Here is a 25130-nt window from a genome sequence, read left to right on the forward strand (position 1 = left end):
GAATAATGCTGCTGTGAATATCTGTGTGTAAGTTTTTGTGTGGCTAGGTTTTCATTTCTCTTGGGTATCTAGCTAGGAGAGGAATTGCTGGGTTAGAAGATCACTGCATGTTTAACCTTTGGAGGAACTGCCAAACTTTTCCCAAGAGGGTTGCACCATTTTACATTCCCACCAACATGAGTGTTCCAGTTTCTGCACATCCTTGCCAACAGTTGTTCTGGCTGTGGCTTTTGGAGTCGAGCCGTCCCTTGGGGTTATGAAGTGGTACCTTACTGAGTGTTTTATTTGCATTTCCCTGATGACGAAGCCTTTGAGTATCTCTTCAAGTGCTTATCAGCGTCCCTCTTTCGGAAAAAGATCTATCTAACATCCTTTGCCTAATTTTTAAATGGATTGTCTTTTTATTATTGAGTTGTAGTAACTGTATATTGTAGGCTCATATATTATAGTTACAAGTCCCTTATCAGACCACATAATTTGCAAAAACTATTCTGCCACTCTGTGGGTGGTCTTCTTACTGTCATGATACCCTTCGAAACAAAAGGTTTTTTGTTTGGTGATGTCCAGTTTATTTTGTCTTTTGCTGCTTGTGCTTTTGCTGTCACATATAAGACTAGTGTTGGTTTTTAAACTCAAGGTATTACAAGACCAAGTGGATGAACTCCAGTCTGAGCTGGAAGAATTTCGTACACAAGGCAAAGTGGTGAGACTTCCCTTGAAGAACTCACTGTCCGAAGAACTTGATGCTAATGGGGGTTGCATTGAGCCTGACCAGGGTAAGCCATTCGACATCATCTTTCCAGAGGCTGGGCTTCAGTTTTTGCTTTTAGGGCCATGTTTGTTGTAAAATTGCACAACTTTGGCAACCAACAAAAACAAAACAAAACAAAAAAACCTGGCAGTACAATTTTCTTGAGCTATTTCACTTGTGGTCTATTTTTTCATTTGTCTTTAAAGTCTTTATGAAAATATTTCTATCTGATTTTTACGTGTATCAACAAAAGAATGGAAAAATCAAACCACAAGGATATTTGTTTTATTTAAAAAAATAAAACAAAACAAAAACAACTGACCACAATTCTGAGAGTCTAAGGCCTTGTGAGCATTAGAATTCAGACACTGAGCTGTTGCAGAGTCCTCCCTTTCTTGAGTGCCTCAGCAGTATGATTATGGTTTTGGAGAATAGGCCAAGTAGAAGCCAGAATTTGGTTTTCTTATGCTGGCTGTGCTAAATACCAGCATTGCCTCTGTAAAACAAGTAAGTCAATGTTGGTTGACTGTGCCTGTGAGGAGGATTTTGAGTGGTGAGGTGGAAAGGCAGAGTTAGCCCTGCTACATTCATTATTAGCTCTTTTCCTCCTTCCTGTGCTGAGTTTGCATTTCAGAAAGGGCTCATAATAAATTCTTCTGTTATAGTCTTCCCCACTGCTACAGAAGTACAGGTTCTTAGAAGGTTTGTTTATTCCTCTTTTTATCTATTCATTCTAGAATAAATAAGGGATTGGGGAGGGGACTGGGACAGAGCAGAAGACCTTTCCTGTAGTTCTAAGTATGTGATCAGTGGCTTTACTGTAGTGTGAGGATGGAACCCAGCTGATCATATGATGCATCTCAAAGCTTTTCTGGGACTTTCTTCATATAGTGTTGGGGGTTCTCCTCATAGGCATATGAAGCTGTGCCATCTTGGGGAGGCTTATACCCCAAGTATCACTTCTCACATTGGGTCTATGCCACCTGAAAAGAAACAATATATGAAAAGAAACGCCAAGGCAAGACTGTCAATCCCAGGTGCCAGACAGGCTCTTTCTCCTATCTGCCTATGGGCCCCCACACGAAAAGCCTTTTTGAATCCCCTCCCTTCAGAGACGTCCACATAGTATTAGACATCATCATTTTGTCTGTGTTCTGCCTCAGCCTCCAATTTTCACTTCAAATTTCAGTATTGTTCTCAGTCATCATCATGGGCAGTTGAGGAAGTGAACCCATATGTAAGAGTTGAGAATTTTTCTCCCAAACTACCTATATCTAGGTTCCTAACTGGTGCCCTGTATTTATAAAATTTGAGCTGATAATTGAAAATGGCGTTCCACTTGCACCGTAGGGAACCAATACTATACTTCTCGATCTTCTGTAACTGAGTGGTGAATTGGAGATCTTGACCAATGAAGGTAATGCCTCCAGGCGCCTTCTACCACATTGCCCCTCTGCTAATTTGTCCCGTAGTATTTGTTGGATGGGATAGAAGGAGGGTTGGTGTCACCAAATTACCTCACTCCATGGCATTTTCATTAAGAAGGTCATCTTTAAACAAGAATTTCCACCCCTACCCACCTACTTCACAAAAAGATGGATTCTGTTAAGGTCTGGCACATAGTCTATCCATGAAAGAATCTTACGGTACTGCCCATTCACCTTCATTTTTAATGCTTGAAAACAAGAAGCCTCTTGGGTTCTTATGGTTTCCTAGTAGATCTCATTAGTGGTAATTTAGGCTAAAAATTATCCCTTAAGCTGGACATCCCTTCCTCAGATGCCAGTTGTGTTACTGAAAGAACCTGCCACAGGTTCAACAGATCCCATGTGTTTTCAGGGCTCAGTTCTGAAGAATGCAACCCATTGAACATGAGCATCGAGGCGGAGCTGGTCATTGAACAGATGAAAGAACAACATCACAGGGACTTGTGTCACTTGAGACTGGAGCTTGAAGATAAAGTAAGTCCTTCTTATCCTGTACATTTCTTTGAACTCTGACAAGCGTTTGCATGAAGGACGTTCTTAATTCTTTTTACTCATAGAGCATCACTTTCTATACATTTCCTCTTGCGTTTGGTAGCTCAGGATGGTTTCATAAGCAGAGCCTGAAGACTTTTCTTCCTAGGAGAGAGTTTCTCCAAAATGTATTATCTTCAGACCTAGCAAGCATGAAACTTGAAGGCCAATACATTATTTCCAGCTGGTTCCAAAACATCTTAATAAAAGCAAAAAAGCCCTTTGATATAGCTAGCATTAGGTACAAGTTCTGAATATTGGCCTCCAAAACCCTCCACCGTGTTGCTTCAACTTATACTTTTAGTCTTCTCTTTTACCTTCTTCTCAGAAACAGGAGTTCGCTGTTCTCCATCAAACTGTCCTCTCTTGTTCATGCTATTACATGCTACGTTATTTCTTTCCTACTCTTAAGAGTCTCCTTACCCTTCAGAGTTTATATCAGATGCTACCTCTTGCATGAACCCATTCCTAAATACCCTTGACCGAATGTGGTTTCTTTTCCGTCTTTGGATCTCCAGGTTACAATGTATCTCTGTTTCCTAGACCTTTTATATTTTTCATTCTGCCTTGTTGTATGCTTGTCTGTACTTGTCAAAACCATGTCTAGGGTGGTTTCCTCTGGATGGCAGGGCTACATCTTATCTCACTTTGGGTCCCCACAAGGCCCACAGAGTGCCTGTGATAGGTGTTCAAGAAATGCTTGAATTTAATTAAGTATTTTAAGACCCTACATTTACAGCTGGACAGGATGCATGGGAAGACAGATGGTATCTATGGGAAAGTCTAGTCATTTTTTTTAGAGTTGTTCTGAAAATAATAAAATTCAGGGCACCTGGGTGGCTCAGTCTGTAGGGCATAGACTCTTGATTTCGGCTCAGGTCATAGGATGGAGCCCTGCATCAGGCTCCCCACTCAGTGCAGAGTCCGCTTGAAATTCTCTCCCCCTGCTCCACCCCCCCTTGCCCTGCTCATGTGCATGTGTGCACACTCTCAAATAAATAACATCTCTAATAAATAATAATAATAAGATTCAATGAAGTTAAAAAGGAAAGCAAATTATGCCTGACTCAAATATATCTTATTTGACATGTTTTCAAGTCATTAAAATGGGAAAACTGAAGAATGTCTCATAGGCAAAAAGTGGCCACAGCCCCTGTCACCTTTCCACAGCCTTGAGTTGAATAACACTGTGGTGGTTTTGCTTTTTGACCTCAGGTGCACCATTATGAAAAGCAGCTAGATGAAACCAAGGTCGCCTATGAAAAGGAGCAAGAGAACATGAAGCAAAAGTATGAGAATGAAGTGCATGTCTTGGAAAAACAAATAAGTGACCTTAAAAGTGAACTAGCAGAACTTCAGGGTCAGGCAGTGGTGCTCAAGGAGGCACAAGATACAACTATCTGCAGACACGAGGACGAGAAAAAACAACTGCAAAGAAAATGGGAGGAGGAAAAGACTCACCTGCAGGAGAAGCTGAGATTGGAACATGAGTTGGAACTCAAGGCTCACCTGGAGCAGGCAGAGGAAAGCTTTAACCGAGAGAGAGAAGGACTCATTCAAAATGGCGCCTGGACAGAAGAGAAGGTGAGAGGCTTGACTCAGGAATTAGAGCAGTTTCACCAGGAGCAGCTTAAAAGCCTGATGGAGAAGCACACTCTTGAGAAAGAGGAGTTGCGAAAAGAGCTCTTGGAGAAACACCAAAGGGAACTTCAAGAGGGAAGGTAAGAAAATAGGGGAAAATGGAGAAACCTGGGGTACTGTCCTTGGGGCACCAGAAGTTCCATTCACATAGGGTGACTTTGACTGGGCTCTTTAGTTTCACAGCCCATTTTGTCATTGTTTAGACGTAAGCCTATCCTAGGATTATTGGAACTGTTTTGTTTTTTTCAAAGACTATATTTCTTATATCAACAAGTATCCTTTCAGGTTCCAGATGAGAATAATTATTGTGTTTGAGAAACGCTATTTGTGAGCTAAATTCTGGGTAAAGTTCTGTTGCTGCCAAAAGTATGAAATGCTGCTTTGTGCTTCCCTTCCTCACGTGAAATCTCAGGCACATGTGAAGGATTTGATGCTTCATACTCTGATTCATTGGGTGCTGCTTTATTAAACAAGAAGGAAAAACAATGATTATGTTAATAGGTATGGTTTACAGGACTACTGTCCTCCAGTGTGTATTTAATTAAAATGAAGGAATTTTATATATTTCCCAAGTTACAGATTAGATTAATATGCATTTGATCATTGATGTGAAGTATCAGTTTACGTTTTCCACACACAAATATACCCAGGAGTATGCCAAGGAAGTCCATGTCTCAATTTTCCCTCTAAATGCAGACAGAGAGGTAGGTCTTATAAATTGATTATGGCTGCCCGTCTTAGCCCTCAGAAATGAGATCCTGTCTCTGTAGAAATCAGTTATGTAGGAATAAGTGAAGACCGTTTTTAGAAAGCATTTAAATTTATTTGCCTGGCAGCTTCCTCTGTGCATGGGAAAATGTGTTTTGTTTGCTTCTGGAGTTGGTGGCAGTTTCAGTAATGCTGTATATTGACTACATTTAGGGAAAAAATGGAGACTGAGTGTAATAGAAGAACCTGTCAGATAGAAGCCCAGTTTCAGGCTGATTGTCAGAAAGTCACTGAGAGATGTGAGAATGCTCTGCGGAGCCTGGAGGGGCGCTACTGCCAACAGCTGAAGGAGCTCCTGGAGCAACAGCGTGAGGAGAGATCCCAGTGGGAGTTTGAGAAGGACGAGCTCACCCAGGAGTGCGCAGAAGCCCAGGAGCAGCTGAAGGAGACTCTCCAAAGAGAGAAAGCAACCTCTCTGGTCCTCACCCAGGAGAGAGAGATGCTGGAGAAAACCTACAAAGAACATTTGAATAGTATGGTTGTTGAGAGGGAGCAGCTTCTCAAAGACCTGGAAGATCTAAGAAACGTGTCAGCGAGTCAGCAGAGCCTCCTGTCCGACCAGATCCTTGAGCTGAAGAGCAGTCGGGAAAGGGAGCTGAGGGATGGCGAGCTGGTCCCGGGCCGGGCGGGGGCCTCAGAGCCCCTGGCCAGACAGCAGCTGGAGAAGCTCGCCACGGAACGGGACCGGGAGCGGCAAGAAATGGCGTCCAAGCTTCAGGCCATGGAGAGTGTTCACAGAGTGACCTGTGAAAAAGCAGACCGAGAGAGGGCGGAGATGAGCACCGAAATCTCCAGGCTTCAGAAAAAAATTAAGGAAATGCAGCAGGTGGCCCGTCTTTCATCCAGGAGAGAGTCTGGCCCGCAGGCAGCAGGAGGGGAGGAGGCGGACGGAGGTGGAACCATGTCCCTGCTCCAGCAAGGAAAGCAGCTGTTGGAAGAGAATGGAGATGTCCTCTTAAGCCTGCAGAGAGCTCACGAGCGAGCGGTAAAGGAAAATGTGAAAATGGCTGCGGAAATTTCGAGGTTGCGACAGAAGCTGCAAACATTAGAGCCGGGGTCGGTAACGTCCTCTTGTTCAGAGGAGCCAGCAACTGGCTTATTTGGAAACTCTGTGGAACGAACAGAGCCCTTCTTGCTGCAAAACCAGATGAAAGAGGTGGAAGGTGTAAGCCCACAGTGCGTCCTCAGTGACCTCCCGGACGATGAGACCCAGGATCTGGGCAGTCCAGGGACAAGCTCTGCTCAGAGACAAGAGGTCAAGATGCAGGAGTCTGAGGCATCGATGGGGAGCTTTTCCGAGCTGGAAAACAGCGAAGGGACCAGGACTGAGACATGGGACCTGCAGAATCAGATTTGTCAGCTTAAGGAACAACTGACGATCCTACGTGCAGACTGCAGTCGAGCCTCCGAAAAGAAACAGGACCTGCTCTTTGATGTTAGCGTGCTGAAGAAGAAACTGAAAATGCTTGAGCGAATCCCCGAGGCTTCCCCCAAGTATAAGCTGTTGTATGAAGACGCCAGCAGGGAAAATGACTGCCTCCAGGAGGAGCTGCGAGTGACCGAGCTGCGCTACGATGAAGCCCTAGAGAGCAACAAAGAACTCACTTCGGAAGTGTTCAAACTGCAGGACGAGCTCCAGAAGGCGGCCGAGGTGACAGACGCGTTCCTTAGCCTGGAGAAGAGCTACGAGGAGGTCAAAAGAGAAAACCAGGAGCTGCATGTTCTGGTGTTAAGACTTCGGGCCAAGCTAGAGAAGCTGCAGGCTGGCGCCGGGCTGAAGCGGGACTGCATCTCCTCCCGGGAGGCCCCCTTTGCCATCCTGGGAGCCCCGCCGGATGAGAAGGTACTTGAACTCCATCAGAACCCAGAAGAGCGTGTGGCGAAGGTAACGGACATGCACCATGTTATAGAGGAACATTATCAAGAAAACCAGTACCTCGAGCAGGAGAACACACAGCTCCTGGAAAGAGTTCAGGCCCGTGAGATCTCCTGGCTGCGCAGAACGATCCGGACACGTCAAGAAAGGCCCCGCGTCCAGAGCCCGGTTATATCGGAGGAGGAGGACGCCACTCTTCTAGGCCTTCAAGACAGACACCTGCAGCGTCAGGCCACGCTAGCAGAGTTAGAACTGGAGAAGGAGAAGCTGCAGGAGCTGACCAGGAAGTTGAGGGAGCGAGTCACTGCTGTAGTTAGGCAGAAGGACACACCTTGCCAAGGAGAAAACGAGGAAGAGCTAAAGGCCATGATGCACGACTTGCAAAGCACGTGCAGTGAGATGCAACAGAAAGTTGAACTTCTGAGGTAACGTATGTACCTTCTAAGCTCCCCGGACTCCCGAGAGCACCTCACCACATCTAACTCCCACTGCTTGCTCTGCCTAGAGAAACTAACCCCTCTAGTCTTCAAGGAGAGAGCACTACTGTAGACTTCCTTCTGCTTCTGTGTCGTATTAACAAGTAGAATAACCCAGCCTAGGAGGCGCTCCTGTCCCCCGTAGGAGATGCGTGTCGTTCGTTTGCCGTGTCGGAGTGGAGAATGTTTGCCATTTAACCGTGTGCCTCATCAGTGTACGTCAAGTCTTTAACTCCTCTCTAGCATCTCATTTGGATTGATAGTGGTTCGGTTTGGTTTTTGGCTCAGTGTTCTTTCCATCATGTGGCGGAACGTGTTCTAGGAGAATGCCTTTTGTGTATTGTTAACTCACTTGGCAAGGTCAGAACTCCAATCCTGTACTCATAGACGGGAAAGGTCATGCCTTGTGGCATATGGTTTTTCACTGGTAGCAATTGAAGTACATGCTGGTATTCTGCAAACGATGGAAATTTATTGTAGAATGTAGAATTTTATCAAAGAGCTATCAGATTCTAATAAATGTGCTCAAAATAAAGACAGAAATAAGACTAATTTGAACCATTGCTCACTTGACTTTATATACTATGAGTGCAGTTATCTTCTAACAAATTTGTTTTTTTTTTTTAAACTTGGAAAATATTACATGTTTCTGAAATATCTTGATATGAAACAAAGTAATTCTGGATGTAGTTTTTCCTCTTAAGACCATTTTGAAGTTCTAAAAATCAGAATATAATGAGCTGAAAAGAAATGACAAAGTAAACATGAGTGTACATATTTCAGTGTGGTCTTTTGATTTATGTAGTGAATTTTCTTTCTCTAGGAAACCTGAGGCCTGTAACTAAAGCTAATAAGCTTAAGTAATAAGCTTATTCCCATCCAGAGCAAGTAGGACTTGAGACTGAGATAAATGAAGTTATTTGCTCAAAGCAGTATGCTTGCCACTGAGAAAATTAGCAACTTTGGTGGGCAGAGTCTCAATTCCTATCTCTATGCTCAAGTGTTTTAGAGACACTTAGAGACACTTCCCTAACGTCTTTTCATGAAATTCTTAACTTCCCAAAAGAAATGAATCAATATGTCATAGCTTGACTTCCATTACTAAGAGTCTACTAATTTAGACTTCTCTTTCTAACTGGCATGGAAAACTTGTTTTATTGGAAGTTACTAGAAAGCATTTTCCAAAGATGCCAGATGACTGCCTTGTTACAACTGTTTTTTTTTTTTTTTAAATCTCTGTAATTCAGATATGAATCTGAGAAGCTTCAAGAAGAAAATTCTATTTTGAGAAATGAAATTACTACTTTGAATGAAGAAGATAGCAATTCTAACCTGAAATTAGGGAAATTAAATGGATCTCAGGAAGAAATGTGGTAAGACATATACTTAAATTTTCTTAAGGTATTTTTGCAAGGGCTAACACTGTTTTGCTTCCTTCAACTTTTAAAGGCTAACTCTTAGGTTATATTTTCACTGTCCCTTTAGGCAAAAAATAGAAACTGTAAAACAGGAAAAAGCTGCAGTTCAGAAGATGGTCGAAAGTTTAAAGAAACAGGTAAGGAGATACGTAGTATTTCCCAGTGTGTCTTGATTCTCTGAAATTTTCCTTATTTGTAATTTATCAACTTATAGGATATGCTACTGGAAGAGCATGTACCTGATGATAGTAAAGTTGTAAATCCAGAGTTCCAAAATGTAACTCACCCCGTGCTGACTCTAAACTAGGTTTCTATTTTTTGGTGAATATCACAATATATATACTACTTCTAGATTCTGAGTGCTTAATATAAACTTTATAACCAGTGGGAATGGGGAGATGATATCTCTAAAACCATTTCTATGAAATACTAGCTCTATCCCTCACATTCTTTCATGTAATGTTAACTCCTTCCTCTTTCATCACCATGATTGAAACCAGAAAGTTAAGGACACAATTTTCACAGATAGAGAGTAATGGTTCATCAGTATATCTTTGCATAGAATTACAGTATATTCTGATAGCTTGTGCCATTTGGCACCCAATTTGTATAATCTCACAACAGGCAGTTGTGCAGGGAAAGGCCATTTAAGGGTGTGTTTGAAACAGACAGGGTCTTAACATCCAAAATATATTCTGTACTCTTACAAATAAATGGCAAAATCCAGTTGAAAGACGGATAATCGGGTGTGAAGAACTCAGTGTACTCATACATTTTGGGGAGAAGTATAAGCTGGTAGCACTGTGAGGAACTCTTTCCAAACACCGATGTGTATACAGACCTCCTAACCCAGCGGCCCCACTTCTAAGGAAATAGTCCTAAATACAAAATGGTCTCATTTTTCAAAAGATTATTCTGTTTCTTCACAATTAAAAGAATAATAACTGTCCTATATGTCTGTCAATGTTGGAATGATATATACGTTATGGAATGTCTTGACACATAGAATATGCTATTGCCACTAAAAAACAGAGCATGTGGTGGTTTCTAAATGCACTGACTTAGAAAGCTAAAAGTCTGCAAGAGACAAAGTGGAAAAAGCAGGCTGTCCAAATGTCTGAAATGATTCCTATTTTTGTTTTAAAGAGGAGAAAAACCTCTATGTGCATTTGAGTTTTGTATATACACGGAAAGCAGTCTGGAGGGAGACAGACCCAGCTGTGAACAGTGCTATCCCCCTGCAGTTAGACTGAACTGAAGGTCTCTCACTTCCTCATACACTTCCCAACTGATGGAATTTGTAATAACGAGTACTGTATTCGTTCTGTTAGTAGGGGGATGGGGGTTGGAGTGTGTGCATGTGCACGTATCTATGTAGAAAACCTTATCTACAGAGGAGGAAGAACCAGTTAGTCTCTCTATCTGTTTTTTAATACACGTGGGGTAACTCGTTTTTAAAACTTATCTCAATTTTAATTAGATTTCAGAATTAAAAACCAAAAACCAAGAGTTGGATTTGGAAAATTCTGAACTTAGCCAAAAGAACTCTCAGAATGAGAAAGAACTGCAGGAACTTCATGAGCGTCTGGCAGAAATGCTGTGCCCGGAGGAAGAAGAGCCGGGACCTGGTGCATCTGAGGAGTGGAAACAACGAGAGTCTCACCTAAAGGAAGAACTGGAACAATGTAGAGCCCAGGTACGGAGGAGAGCTGCCCTACAGCCCAAGGGGGAGGAAATCCCACAAAATAAAGCAATGCTGGTATTAAATTCCTTACATATACAATCTTAATAATTACAATAGTGTGGTACCGGCAAATGAATGGGCAAATAGATACATGGACTAGAAAGACTAGAATTAGACCCCAGCACAGATGGAAACTTAGTATATAACAAAGGTACCTTCTCCGATCACTGGGGTAAAGATGGAATTTTCTTTCTTTTTTTTTTTTTTTTTCATGAGTGGTTCCTGGAACACTTAGTAGACATTTGGGAAGAGATAAAATGAGATACATATTTTGTACAGTACATAAGGACCAACTCTAATTGGGTAAGGAGTCTAAATATCAGAAACAAAACTGCATAAGTCCTAGAAGAAAACATGAATGAATTTGTCTTTAACCTTAGTGTAGAGAAATGCTGTTCAACTTTGACTCATAAACCAGAGGCAAAAAAATAAATAAATAAATAAAAATTTGTTCATGGTTAAAAAAAAAAAATACCATAAAGTCAAAAGATAATTCACAAACTGGGAGAAAAATGTTTACATCACATACTGCAGGGAGTAGGGCTAATATCCCTACTGTATAAAGAGCTTTTAAAAATCCATGGATTGGGGGCGCCTGGGTGGCTCAGTGGGTTAAGCTGCTACCTTCGGCTCAGGTCATGATCTCAGGGTCCTGGGATCGAGTCCCCATCGGGCTCTCTGCTCAGCAGGGAGCCTGCTTCCCTCTCTCTCTCTGCCTGCCTCTCCATCTACTTGTGATTTCTCTCTGTCAAATAAATACATAAAATCTTTAAAAAAAAAAAAATCCATGGATTGGGGCACCTGGGTGGTTCAGTCAGTTCAGTGTCTGCCCTCAACTCGGGTTATGACCTCAGGGTCCTGGGATCAAGCCCCATGTCGGGGTCTCCCTCTGTCTACCCCATGGTCATATGCATGCTCTCTCTCTCAAATAAATTTTTTAAAAAATCTTTAAGAAAAAATGCCCCAAATCACTCATAATTAGAACACTGCAAATAAAAACAACAGTGATACATCTTTTCTCACCTATGAGACTGGAAACAATTTAAAAATAGGACTGTCTGTTGGCAAGGCTTTGGGGAAGCAGGCCATTTTTATACATTGCTGGTGGGGCTGTAAATTGAGGTTATCCTTCTGGAGGGAGATTTGCTAATTCTTATCACAGTTACATATGGACTTACCTTTTGTCCCGGCAATACTATTTCTAGGGATTTACCCTAAAAGTATACCTCCAACAGTGTGAATATGCATATGCACAGAGCTTGGAAACAACCTAAATGTTCATAGAAAGGAGAATGGTTGAATAAATGTGGACACAGTCACAGCTCAAAGTAGTATTTAGCTATAAAAGGAAGGAAGGAAGGGAGAGAAGGACAGAGAGACTTCTACTTGATATGAAATTATTTCCAGGACATACTGTTAAGTGAAAAAGAAAAGCACAGAAGAGTATAGGATGCTTCTTTCATGTAAGAGAGAAGGGGACGTGAAAAAAATACACATATACTTGCTCATTTGTGTGAAAGAAACCCAAGAATGATAAACCAGAAACTAAAGATAAGGTTACCTATAGTGGGTAGATGGGAAAGGGACAGAAGAGAGGAATGGGAATGGTGTCAGAGGGAGGAAGGAAGGGAGTGTATCTTTTCCCATAGCTCTGACTCAAGGAATCATAGCAGTGTTTTCCAAACTCTTCACATACCCCAAAAGAAACAGAATTAGAATCAGTCAAGATGGCAGGGGATAGCAACATGGAACACAAACACTTAAGAATTGAACCTAGCCATATTATAAATGGATAATGTAATTACGATAGGGAAGAAAAGAATTCAGTCATTTGGAAATTATTATCTGACTCCATATTGTAGGGCTAAAGATAGAAGTGTACCCAAATGCTATAATAATGTAGTCCGTAAATGTGTTTCTCATGGGGGATAAGTTAGTAATTCTGAAACTGTATATATTAGAAGTGAGTAAATATGTAAATAGATTATAGGCAACAGAACTGAGTCTCTCACTTTTGGAAAAGGAAGCTTCAAGTAGGAAAATGGGGAAACTATCTTCTGGTTTCTGGAATTTGAGGCATTAGTATAAACTCATGTTTCTTAGTATATATACAGATTGACACAGAGATAGAGATGTGTGTGTATGGATGGAGTGCCCAAATCTTGGTTTCTAAACACCATTCTCCTATAGAAGAAACCAGAGCTCCTTGGAAAAATGATTTATTCCAGGGCTGGAGCAGGGAAGATTCAAGATGAGCCCGAATACCTCGTGGTTCCAGAAAGAAAAAAGTGTTTAAAAAAAAAAAAAAAAAAAAGAAGGGCACATTAAAGGGACACAAAGCCCCACCTGAAGGAGCTCTTACTGGCCAAAGCTAGAATGGTGTGATCAACAAAATTAATAATTCTAGTATAGCATAAGATAAATATAAAATGAAATATGTATGGGCACATCCTGATATTAAAAATTGATTAAATAAATGGGGGGAGAAATAACAGCTCTTCTTCACAGTAGAATTCCAATTAATGAATGTAGAAAGAAAGAAGGAAAAAAAAGGTCATCATCAGGCCAACATGAGGGTAATAGCTGTTGCAGACAAAAATCCACTGAGAGAAACTAAAACAAACAGAAGTTTCAGGAGAAACATGATTTTTGTAGTCTCAAAGTATCTTCCCCCAAGAGAAAGTAACTTTGCCATGGAGAAACCCGCAAAACCCATCTCAGAAATCAAGTTCCTACCGTTGAGGTGCCCAGCCTTTCAGAGGATAACTTTGGTTCAGAGCGTGTCGCTGAACTGGGGCTTGGGTTCCCTGACTTCTGCCTTTTGTGAGCCTCGTACGTGTCCCCAGGCTACCTGAAGATGCCTGTGTCTTGACTTCCTAATTTTTCGTCTTAGTCCTCTACTTTAGTGTCTTCTCTGGAGGCAGAACTTTCTGAAGTTAAAATACAGACTCATATCGTGGAACAGGAAAACCTCCTTCTCAAAGATGAACTGGAGCAAATGAAACAAGTAAGACTGTTTGCTGCTTGGAGTGGGCATCGGGGCGGCTCATAGAACATATGGTACCTGACGGTCTGGCTTTCCAGCCACCGGATGTCCTTTCTACAGAGTCCTGAGGGCTTGCAGGACAAGTCCACTTACAGGGCTCCAATTGCCAGTTCTCTAAATGCTGTTCTAGTGTGTCACTTACATATGTGGCCGACTGAAGTTCTATCACTACAAATCAATCACAACCACTTCAGTTTAAGAAGTTTGTTCTGCCTTCTTCCAGCCAGGTGGTAACGTAATAGAAGTGTATCTAAAAAGAAAGTGACTTTCTTGCTCATAACTTTAATAACTATTCATTTAGGTTTGTAAGACACGGGTGGAGCTCATCCCTCTTTCCCTTTATTCTTACAGCAAGTTTGAGGCTTCAGTCCTGGACTAAAGAGTAGATTCTAGAACATTGTCAGGGATGCAGTCTCACTTGTGAACTTGGCTTTTAGAAGCCAAATAGGCATTTCAAAGTTTCAAACAAAGACTTAATTTTAAACATAAAAGAGGGCTCACCTTAAAGTTATATCCTGAGTGTTGCCCTATTTTATTCTTTATTCTGAACTTTTCAGTGGGTACAGGATTTGAGCAATCCCGATTTATGAATAGGAGAGTTTGGTTCTGTTTTTTTTTTTATTTGCTTCACTAAAGGTTTATTTTGATATTATGATATCCTTAGATTATAAAATTTTCTCGCTTGTGTCTGTTCAGCTTATGAGAATAAAGGTGTCCTCTGCATGCTGAAATACTGGGTCTCTACCACTGAGTTTTCTGTTTGTGTTGATCTGTACTTGACTCTGATAAGTCTTGATTTCCTAATAGGATTGTAAGACTTCCAGGGAATTTGTGTCCCCCGTAATGCCTCGTGATTGATACCTGATAGGAGCTTTATAAGAACCTTTCAGCTCAGATGCTGCTATGCAAAGTATAAGTCTTCTGCCATAACAGAAGCTGTCTGCCATTATAAACATTCCAGAAGTTAAAATTCATAAGGCCTTTCTGTTGATGCATAACTATTCCAAAGCTGTTACTACCAAGTTCATCCTGATTACTATGGGCTTACTATTCTCCTTCATCTCTTGAAAATCTGTTGTGCAGTCTTTAAGATGGTTAATGATGGACTCCAGATCCATAGCAAGAGAAGTCCGTGTTTTGTGACTTCACTAAGCTAGAGATCAGAAGAAGAGGAGTGGATGGGGGAGTAAAGCAGCATGGGGAGGACATTATACAGCACATTTTTATTGTCTGTTTTTTACAGAGGCATTGGTATAAATAGTGAAGTGGAAAAATGGTGAACCCTGTCTGCCTCTGGTAGAAGGTGTTTCATGGCCCCTGGGCTCTTTTGGATCCCAGCAGTGGGATAGTATCCGCCCGTTGTTGCTGACATACAGTTTGGACCTAGGAAGTATGTGTGGCTCTGTAGGACCTAATACAAGTAAAATACTTCGTGAGTGAGAGATTCTCTCTTGTACAGAAAAGAAACAAGAGTAGCATCAGCAGAAGTCTCATACCAGTCTCTGCACCCAAAATGGCACCAGGTTTTGTGAGGGTCTGGGGATGCAGAAGCAAGGTAGTGAGCAAAGGAGACAGGTCCTTTAGTCAACCAAAGCCCAGGTACTCTAAAATACATTTAATATGTCCTTCTGACTTTAGATATGTAAGGGATGCTGGATTTGTTGTCAGCTGAAGACAACATTCAACCCTCAGAGTCAGTTTGTCATATTATTCCTAAAGTGAATGTAAAGGAACGTAGGGTAGGAAGTAGAAGGATGACCATAAAAGCATAATGAATAATAAAGAATTGAAGATGGGAAAGCCAAGTGAAACAGAGGGAAATTAAAACTGTAGGAACTGGGGTGCCTGGGTGGCTCAGAGGTTGAAAGCCTCTGCCTTCAGCTCAAGTCATGATCCCAGGGTCCTGGGATTGAGCCCCACATCGGGCTCTTTGCTCAGCAGGGAGCCTGCTTCCCTCTCTGCCTGCCTCTCTGCCTACTTGTGATCTCTCTCTGTCAAATAAATAAATAAAATCTTTAAAAAAAAATGTAGGATCTATGGGAAAGGATAAAGAAGTATAAGAAACAGTCAGTCTCTTTAGAGCAGCTATTACTGGAGGTGGGACTTACTCCCCCACCCTGGGCCATCTAGCAATGTCTAGGTCCATTTTGGGCTTTCACAGCTGGTATGTGGGGAGGGCAGTGCAACAGGCATCTACTAGGTAAAGCCAGAGATGGTTCTGACCATCCGCCAGTGCACAGGACACTTTCCCCCCAAAATAATTATCTGGCCCAAAATGTCCATGCTTGTAAGTTAGGTGCTGAAATGGAACAGAAACTTGGTTTTTCTTGTTTTCAGTAGAAAGGAGAAAGTCAGTTTGTCCACGCTGAACATTTCTGAAGCAAGTCAGTTTTGGCTTCTTCCAAAGGGAAGGGCACGTGGTACAAACTGAAAAACACTCACTGTTTTAGCTTTAAGACTTGCCCTTGCATTGATTTACTGTACTTTGTTCATGCCAATGAACATAGTCCTAAGATTTCTTTATTTTTTAATTTTTTTTAAAGATTTAATTAATTTATTTATTTGACAGAGATCACAAGTAGGCAGAGAGGCAGGCAGAGAGAGAGGAGGAAGCAGACTCCCTGCTGAGCAGAGAGCCCGATGCAGGGCTTGATCCCAGGATCCTGGGATCATGACCTGAGCTGAAGGCAGAGGCTTTAACCCACTGAGCCACCCAGGTGCCCCCTGACTGAGATTTCTGAAAAAGACTTTTTTCTCGTTAAAAAAGCCTGAGGAAAATGTACTGTGCTATATATGTGCACAAGTTAAAGTGATGACAGAATGGCGGTATGTTACTTACCTTGGCCTGAAGGTGAAACAGAAAGCAAGGACCACGATGTGACTGTATCTGTCTACGTGAATCTCTCTGGGCAGACATTTTGGCAGTCAGTTGGAGAGTGGAGAGAATGTAGCAGGGAGCATTCTGTTGAATTTAATTTTAGTCCCCTCAGTTTATATGTCCCCTGAAATATCTATATGGATAGGAAATAGCAGCAACCACGAAAATGCCTTGTTTATAAATACTCTTTATAAACACACCCATGAGATGTGATGGGATTGTTTATCTCTTACAGCTGCACAGATGTCCTGATCTCTCCGACTTCCAGCAAAAACTTTCTAGTGTTTTAAGCTACAATGAAAAACTGCTGAAAGAAAAGGAAGCTCTGAGTGAAGAATTAAATAGCTGTGTGGATAAGGTAGTAAACATAAGACATTTTACCATTATTATATAGTATATACTATAATGAGCATTTCTCTGGACAATTACATATGGGCCTCAAATTTTAGCCTAATTGTTCCAAGGTCTCCTAGTCGAACAACATTTCAGCTGGCCTTATGTGACCTAAGAATTCCAAGGTCATGATTTTGACAGGCGTCTATGTTGGTTAATAATTATATTATTATATATGTAGTAATATGTAGTTTATCTCATTTTAATATATAGCCATGTTACTTAATGTATATTACTTAAACATTTATTTATTATTGAGAGAGAGCACGAGCAGAGGCAGGGGACAGAGGGAGAGGGGGAGAGAGAGAACCTTAAGCATACTCCACACCCAACCGGGGGCTCGATCTCACAACCCTGAGATCATGACCTGAGCCAAAATCAGGAGTCAGACCCTGAACTGACTGAGCCATCCAGGTGCCCCTTAATGTATATTATTAGATATATCACTGTTAACATATAATATAAATATTGTTGCTTTTAATAATCTGAAATCTATTACTTCGACACTTTTTTTCTATTTTCCCTAGCAAATCCCCAAACACTACATTTGTCCCACAGGCCTTGATAGGCATTTCATATTTTCCTGTTATGGTACTCTCTCGAGACTAAACTAGGAAGGGACAGGAGAGGCCTAGAGGACAGGAGAGGCCTAGAATCCCAAACAGGCTCCATGCCCAGTGCAAAGCCCATCTCGGGGCTCAATCTCATGACCCTGAGATCATGATCTAAGCTGAAATCAAGAGTCAGACACCCAACCAACTGAGCCACCCAGGGGCCTCTTGAAATTTCTAATTGCATTCTAGCCTACCATTTCTTACCCACAATGAGGCAATGAGAGAGAAAAATGGAAATCGCCAAAAAGAAGAGACTCCTCAAAATTAAAGGTAGAAAGGGAGTCAGGAAGACATCTCTCTTTGACCTTGCCCTGCTCCCCCATGTAAACAGACGGTGCTTGATCTTTTCAGTATATGCAGCAGTACAGAAATTGAGGCTAGATATGTGTGCAAAAAGCCCTGTTCCCTCTTTTCTTTTCCTGAAACAGTTGGCAAAATCAAGTCTTTTAGAGCATAGAATTGCTACTATGAAGCAAGAACAGAAGTCTTGGGAACACCAGAGTGAAACCTTAAAGTCCCAACTCGTGGCTTCACAGGAAAAGGTATGTGGCCAATTCTTGTTTCATCTGCCCAGTTAATATTTTCCTGGATATTCGAGCAGAACTCCCAGTAGAAAGAATATTCCAGGTGGAATTGGCCTACAAGGGCTCAGATGATGCAACTTGACTAATACCTGTCACATGTTTATGGTATGATGAAATAATTTGAACAGTTCCCTCAAAACTCATTGTTAGAATTATGAGATTATCTCATCATTATGAGATTACTTATGAAAGCTTGAGAATAATGTTGTAGAAAGGACTGCTTTTTTTTCTCATTTAGAAAAAGGGTTTCTAAGGCAGATTCATGCCCTATTAAAGATCTCTATCAACCTTGCTTTTACAAATTTAAATTATTTTTAATTAAAACATATACTAGATGTTAGCATGGAGTAGGGTTCAGACAGCTACATATTTTTATTTCTAACTAAGAGATCCTTTACAAACCAACACCACTGGCTAAAACACATTCTCTACAAAATTGAGTAAAGCCATCTTCTGTCATGCCAGTTGGTTCTCATTGGTTCTGTGAGATACCACTTGGTAATATACCAGATGACGCTATCAGCAAGACCCTGTTCCAGAGCATAGTTCATCACTGACCTAAATATTGCATCCTGTAAATATACACAATATCTGGGATTTCCACTAAGCTACTGAAAAAAGCTGTATATAAATAAAAAGAAACAGAAGGGACTTTGGAATTCTCTTGTCCTAGCTTATTCATTCCTGGACATGTTTGGTGAGACCGTGAGGATCTGTGTCAAGTGTAAGATTGTTCTCATGATACAGGTTCAGAGTTTAGAAGACACGCTGCAGAATGTAAACTTGCAAATGTCACTGATTAAATCTGACCTACGAGTGACTCAGCAGGAAAAGGAGGCTTTAAAACAAGAAGTGATGTCTTTATATAAGCAACTTCAGAATGCTGGTGACAAGGTAATTTCTTTTTTATTGAGGTGTAACTTTATACAGTAAAGCACACAAGTTTTAAGTCTATAACTTATTATGTACATACCTATTATGTGCATATGTTTATATTTGTGTAAACACCTCCTCGCTCAAAATACCATTTCCAGCACCCAGCAGGTTCTCTGGTCTCCTCTCTGGTTGGTAACCACAAGGGAACCACTTCTGTGCCCTCTGCCACCGTAGGTTAGGGATGCCTGTTTCTGAACTTGAGATAAATGGAACCACAGTGACAAGGTTGTTTTATGTAATGTGCAAGACAAAAGACCATGCTGAGTTATTTTGTAGTAACAAAACTAAAACATTTTTTTTTTTAAAGATTTATTTATTTGAGAGAGATTTATTGAGAGAGATCACAAGCAGGCAGAGAGGCAGGCAGAGAGGAGGAAGCAGGCCCCCGCTGAGAGCCCGATGCGGGGCTCGATCCCAGGACTCCGAGTCCACGACCCGAGCCGAAGGCAGCGGCCCAACCCGCCGAGCCACCCAGGCGCCCCTAAAACATTTTGATGTTGTATAAAGTGTGTCTTATTTTAATATATCAAAATGCTGCTTCACCTGTGTGCATAGAAATGAAAAATGGTGTTACTGATGTCAGCCCTGTGGAGATGTTAAGAGTTTTGCCTACTGTAAAAGTAGGACAGTTATTTTAATCCAGTTATTTCACATCTTTTTTTATATTTTATTTTTTTACATAGGCTATATACCGAATGTGGGGCTCGAACTCATGACCCCGAGACTAAGATTCTCATGCTGTACCCAGTGAGCCATCTAGGTGCCTCCTTTTTATTTTTTATTTTGTTAAAGGAAAATAGTTGTTTCCATTTTTTAAAATTACTTCTGGGCTGACGTTTTCCTCAAAATGAAATTGTGACTTTTTTTTTCATGTTTTGGCTTAAAAAGCAAAAGGCTTACCTACTTGTTACCTTCTTTAAAGCATTTTCCAGGATTCAAAAAAATCGCTCTGATAGCTAAAAGCATGTTCTGGAGTTCAGGCCTCAATTACATGAACAGTATGTGCTTTAGATTCTAAAAAAAGGATCTGACTGCAAATGTGAAAAGAGTTTAGCCTGTGAAGGCTTTCAAGTTAGCAGTGCGTTTTAAAGTTCCCTTTGTGTCCTCTGTTAACCAAAAGAATAGTTATCTGGGGCCCAAAGCGTTACCTTCATAAGGATGGAGCAATTTTTAAGGCCACCGATCTCTATACACTTGGGTTCTCTATAGAATCAGGATTTGCCCTACAGTCATCTTTCCTATTAGATTTGCTGGGGCTATTTTGCCAAAGATCATTTTCAGCAGAATTTCCAAACCTTTTTAAAATCAAACTCCCAAAATACTGTTTTTATATCTATGTATACAACATACAGTCACACCTCCATTAGAAAAAGTGAAGAATGAAAGGTGCTAAGAATTATTGTCACTGAGTTAAATACACTCAAAACAGAAATGAGCTTGTTTTTAAGGCTTACCTCTGCCCTTTGCTCTTTAAGAACCGGGCCCCAGAAACAGCCGCCCATCCACCAGGATTCCACACGCAGCAGCCAAAGCTGACTTGGGACAAGATGGATCATCTGATAAAGGAGGAACAACAGCTACTTCAGCAGGAGAACGAGAGACTCCAAACCGTGGTGCGGAACACCAGAGCTGAACTCACGCACTCCAGGGACAAGGTAACTTGAAAAGCGGCAGTTGCTGGCATAGATTTGAAAATACTTTGTTTGACGGGAAAATGTGATTGAAATGGCTCTAGGGTGTGGATTTGAGTATTCTGCCACGGCAGACTTACTTTCAGAATGTTTAGTTGGTTTTTTTTTTTGTTTGTTTGTTTTTAAGATTTTATTTGACAGGCAGATATCACAAGTAGGCAGAGAGGCAGGCAGAGAGAGAGGAGGAAGCGGGCTCCCTGCTGAGCAGAGAGCCCAATGCGGGGCTCGATCCCAGGATCCCGGGACCACCACCAGAGCCAAAGGCAGAGGCTTTAACCTACTGATGCACTCAGGCACCCCCCTCCCTTTTTTAAAAAGATTTTATTTATTTGACAGAGATCACAAGTAGAGACAGGCAGAGAGAGGGGTGTGGGGGGAAGCAGGCTCCCTGCTGAGCAGAGATTCCCAATGTGGGGCTTGATCCCAGGACCCTGGGACAACAACCTGAGCCGAAGGCAGAGGCTTTAACTCACTGAGCCACCCAGGTGCCCTAAGAATGTATAATTTATCATTTACTTGCCAGTAATTTTACCGTGGTATGTTTATAGAATAGTTTTCATTTTGCATCATCAGTTCTTTATTTTTTTTTATTTTTTTTTATTTTTTAACTAAACATATAACATATTTTTATCCCCAGGGGTACAGGTCTGTGAATCGCCAGGTTTACACATTTCACAGCACTCGTCATAGCACATACCCTCCCCATTGTCCATATTCCCACCACGCTCTCCTGTCCCCTCTCCCCCCAGCAACCCTCAGTCTGTTTTTTGAGATTGAGTCTTATGGTTTGTCTCCCTCCCGATCCCATCTTCTTTCATGCATCATCAGTTCTATATTAAGTCAATGATTTTAATCCTCCTATCCAGAATAGCCTCAGGGAAATTATAGTTTATTGTTTATTTTTTATTTTACTTTTTTTAAAAAAATATTTTATTTGTTTATTTGACAGAGATCACAAGCAGGCCAAGAGGCAGGCAGAGAAAGGGGAAAGGAAGCAGGCTCCTTGCTGAGCAGAGAGCCCGATGCAGGGCTCCATCCCAGGACCCTGGGACCATGACCTGAGCCAAAGGCAGAGGCTTTAACCCACTGAGCCACCCGGGTGCCCCAGGGAAATTATGTTAACCATATATTCTTTGTTCAAATGGACTAGTTCAAAAAGACTGGTAATTAAAAAAATGGCAAAATTAGACTTTTTGGAGAGAAAAGGGACCTCTTTTTAAAAAGACTCAAGGTTAGAATGGTCTCTGAAGAGGGGCTTTTCCAGCCACCGATGTTTATATTTACTTCCACTAAATAGCTGACCAACTCTGCTGAAACACCTCTTTCAAGAAAGAACTCTCAGGGGCACCTGGGTGGCTCAGTGGGTTAAGCCGCTGCCTTCGGTTCAGATCATGATCTCAGAGTCCTGGGATCGAGTCCCACATCAGGCTCTCTGCTCGGCAGGGAGCCTGCTTCCCTCTCTCTCTCTCTCTCTGCCTGCCTGTCTGCTTGTGATTTCTCTCTGTCAAATAAATAAATAAAATCTTAAAAAAAAAAAAAAAATACCTCTCAGAAGAGCCACAGAGTCATTTAGAAGCCCCAAGACTGTGCTCACAGAAGGTGCAGTCTCGACAAGATAGACGGGGTCGCTGTCCTCATGGAACTTGATTGATATAAATGCATTGTTTCAGGTGTGAACAGTCCAAGACAAAATGGAGGGGACTGTCACCTCATTGACTCCTAAAAGCTATGCTCCTGTCAGAACATGCCTAGGACTACATCTGTTTTTGCGACAGCCACGTCACACTATTCGACTCCCTGTAGTCTGGTAAATTCAGAGGTCCCCCATGTCTCAGTCTCATCCTTAACAGGGTTGGAGTTTTACACCCAACCAGACTAAAAATCGATTTCCCCAGAAGGATTTTTTGAAATGCAAAAAAGCAGACTTCAAGAATTGACCAATTTGGGGTGCCTGGGTGGCTCACATCAGTTAAGCGTCTGCCTTTGGCTTGGGTCATGACCTCAGGGTTCTGGAATCGGGCCCCACGTTGGGCTCCCTGCTCCGTAGGGAGTCTTTCTCTCTCTCTCTCTGTCTCCCCAACTCTGTCTCTCAAATAAATAGAATTAAAAAAAAAAAGAATTGGCAGACTTAACTGGGGGAAAAAAAAGCATTTTTGATACAACAAAACCCAAGGGTGAAAAAAATTTTCTTATGTTCATTTTTTTCTTTCTTGCTGGATGACTAGATTAACATTTCTTCCTCTCGCATATGTTCTTGTTAGGTCCGTCAGCTGGAATCCAACCTTCTTCCCCCCAAGCACCAAAAACATCTAAACCCATCAGGTACTGTGAAGCCCACAGAGCAAGAGAAGTTGAGCTTAAAGAGAGAGTGTGAACAGTTTCAAAAGGAACAATCTCCTACTAATAAGAAGGTGAGTTTTAAGACTTTATACCATGTGTCTATGTCCTTACCATGATGTGTCCCCATGCATAGGTTTCTTTGCCTGCAGGCTTCCAGGGAAATTATTCCAGTGGACTATTTTGGTTCTTCCATCTTTCTATACTTTTGTGATCTTATCAAATAGTATCATAGTTCTTTCTGATTTAGTGATGGTTAGAAAGGAGCACTTTAATATTCATAATGAAGATGGTTAATCATCTTCAGTAGTACTATAGCCCTTTTAAGTTAGTGAAATCTATTTTTAAATGTATATATCCTGAATATAAGAAACATCTTAGTATGTTATTAGTTACCTATTGCTATGTAACAAATTAAAACAACACACGTCTATTGTCTCAACGTCTCTGGGGGTGGGGAATTCAGAAGCAGCTTAGCTGAGTGGTTCTGCCTGCGGGGCTCACAAGGTTGCAGTCCACGTATCAGCTGGGACTGCATTTATCTGAAGGCTTCTGAAGTACTAGAGTTTTCACTTCCAAGTTCAATAATGTCACTGTTAAGAGGAGGCTTCTGTTCCCTGCTGGCTGATTACCAGAGGCCTCTGCTCCTTACTACCTGGGCCTTTTCCCAGGACACAGCAGTGATAGGAGAAAGATCCCAAAAGTTGTAGAGCCTTTTATAAACTAATCGTGAAAGTGACACACCATCATTTCTGCTGTCTTCAGTCGGTCACACAGACTGACCCTGTTACAGGAAAACTACACAATGGTGTGAACCCCAGGAGCGGGGTGGAGATCATGAGGGACCATCTTGGAGGCTGGTTACCATGTGACCACGTGGTTGAACCTCAGTGGCATCACTCGGTTTGCTTTCTGTACTTTGTTCCATGAATTAAGAATTCTAAAACCAATGTTAACCTGGGGGCTCTTGTTACTTGTTTTCTTTTTTTCCTTCTAAACTAAAACCCAGGGTTTTCACTGTTACCTTCCTCTTCTAAAAATTATGGGAAGAATGATGAACAATTACTTCTGTTATAAAAATTGTATGAAACTTTTAAGTTTGTAAAATTTATCATGACCATAGGCAGTAAGAAGACTGGTTTGTGCTCTCAAGGGGGAGATGCCATTCAATTTTAGGTACATTCAAGTAAACTTTTCAGAAAGATAAAAGGGTTTCATCCAGATGCTAAGGGAAAAGTCTAATGGTAGTTTTAACCTGAGAAGATTATACTTCTAACAATTCTTGCTCCTCTCCTCAGCTCTTTTTGATAGAAACCAAAATCAGCATTCTAAAAGTATCCTGTATTTTCTGCTTAGCAATATTCTGAATTCCAGGATCATGTAGCTCATTGAAGTCCTCCTATAATAGAGAATTCCAAAAATGGATACTCACAAAACCTTCAAATTTCATCTTTAAAATTGAGAATGGAGTTCTCCAACTCAGGTTTTATGTACTCTCTGATTTAAAACTTTAAACTTTGCCTTAGGGCCCCTGAGTGGCTCAGTCTTTAAGCATCTGCCTTCTGCTCAGGTCATGATCCTAGGGTACTGGGATCGAGCCCCACATTGTGGGCTCCCTGCTCCATGAGGAGCCTGCTTCTCCCTCTCCCACTCCCCCTGCTTGTGTTCCCTCTCTTACTGTGTCTCTGTCAAATAAATAAAATCCTAAAAAAGAATAAATAAGCTTTGCCTTAAAGACAGTGTTTTTCCCACTGCAACTCCATAGTAGAGGGTCATGAAATTTAGTGATTCAGCGTTTTTATTAATAAAATATGCTAGGAAGTTTGAGAGTACATGGCTTATGGTAAGGATAAATTTCATTTCATGAAAGCTTTCTTTCAGGGATATGTACTTATAACTGGTTATGGGCGTGGGCTTATGTCCTGGATATATTTTGTACAGTGGGCGGAACTGAAGTTT

General features: G+C 41.4%; 1 protein-coding gene across 7 annotated transcripts in view; it reads left to right on the forward strand.

Moving 5' to 3' along the window:
* NIN (ninein) overlaps positions 1-25130 on the forward strand; it is a 98415-nt gene that overhangs the window by 58622 nt on the left and 14663 nt on the right. For 6 of the 7 annotated variants that reach the window (XM_044231218.1, XM_044231212.1, XM_044231213.1 and 3 more), the window contains 13 exons: positions 638-776; positions 2591-2712; positions 3985-4490; positions 5332-7479; positions 8778-8903; positions 9016-9085; positions 10429-10644; positions 13586-13699; positions 16852-16974; positions 18052-18165; positions 18955-19101; positions 20619-20798; positions 23096-23245. In XM_044231218.1, coding sequence (XP_044087153.1) covers positions 638-776; positions 2591-2712; positions 3985-4490; positions 5332-7479; positions 8778-8903; positions 9016-9085; positions 10429-10644; positions 13586-13699; positions 16852-16974; positions 18052-18165; positions 18955-19101; positions 20619-20798; positions 23096-23245 — 4155 coding nt within the window. The remainder of the gene's footprint in view (positions 1-637; positions 777-2590; positions 2713-3984; positions 4491-5331; positions 7480-8777; positions 8904-9015; positions 9086-10428; positions 10645-13585; positions 13700-16851; positions 16975-18051; positions 18166-18954; positions 19102-20618; positions 20799-23095; positions 23246-25130) is intronic. The other variant, XM_044231219.1, reaches the window with a different exon arrangement.

Source organism: Neovison vison, chromosome 13 (genome assembly GCF_020171115.1).
Source record: "Neovison vison isolate M4711 chromosome 13, ASM_NN_V1, whole genome shotgun sequence".
NCBI lineage: Eukaryota > Metazoa > Chordata > Mammalia > Carnivora > Mustelidae > Neogale > Neogale vison.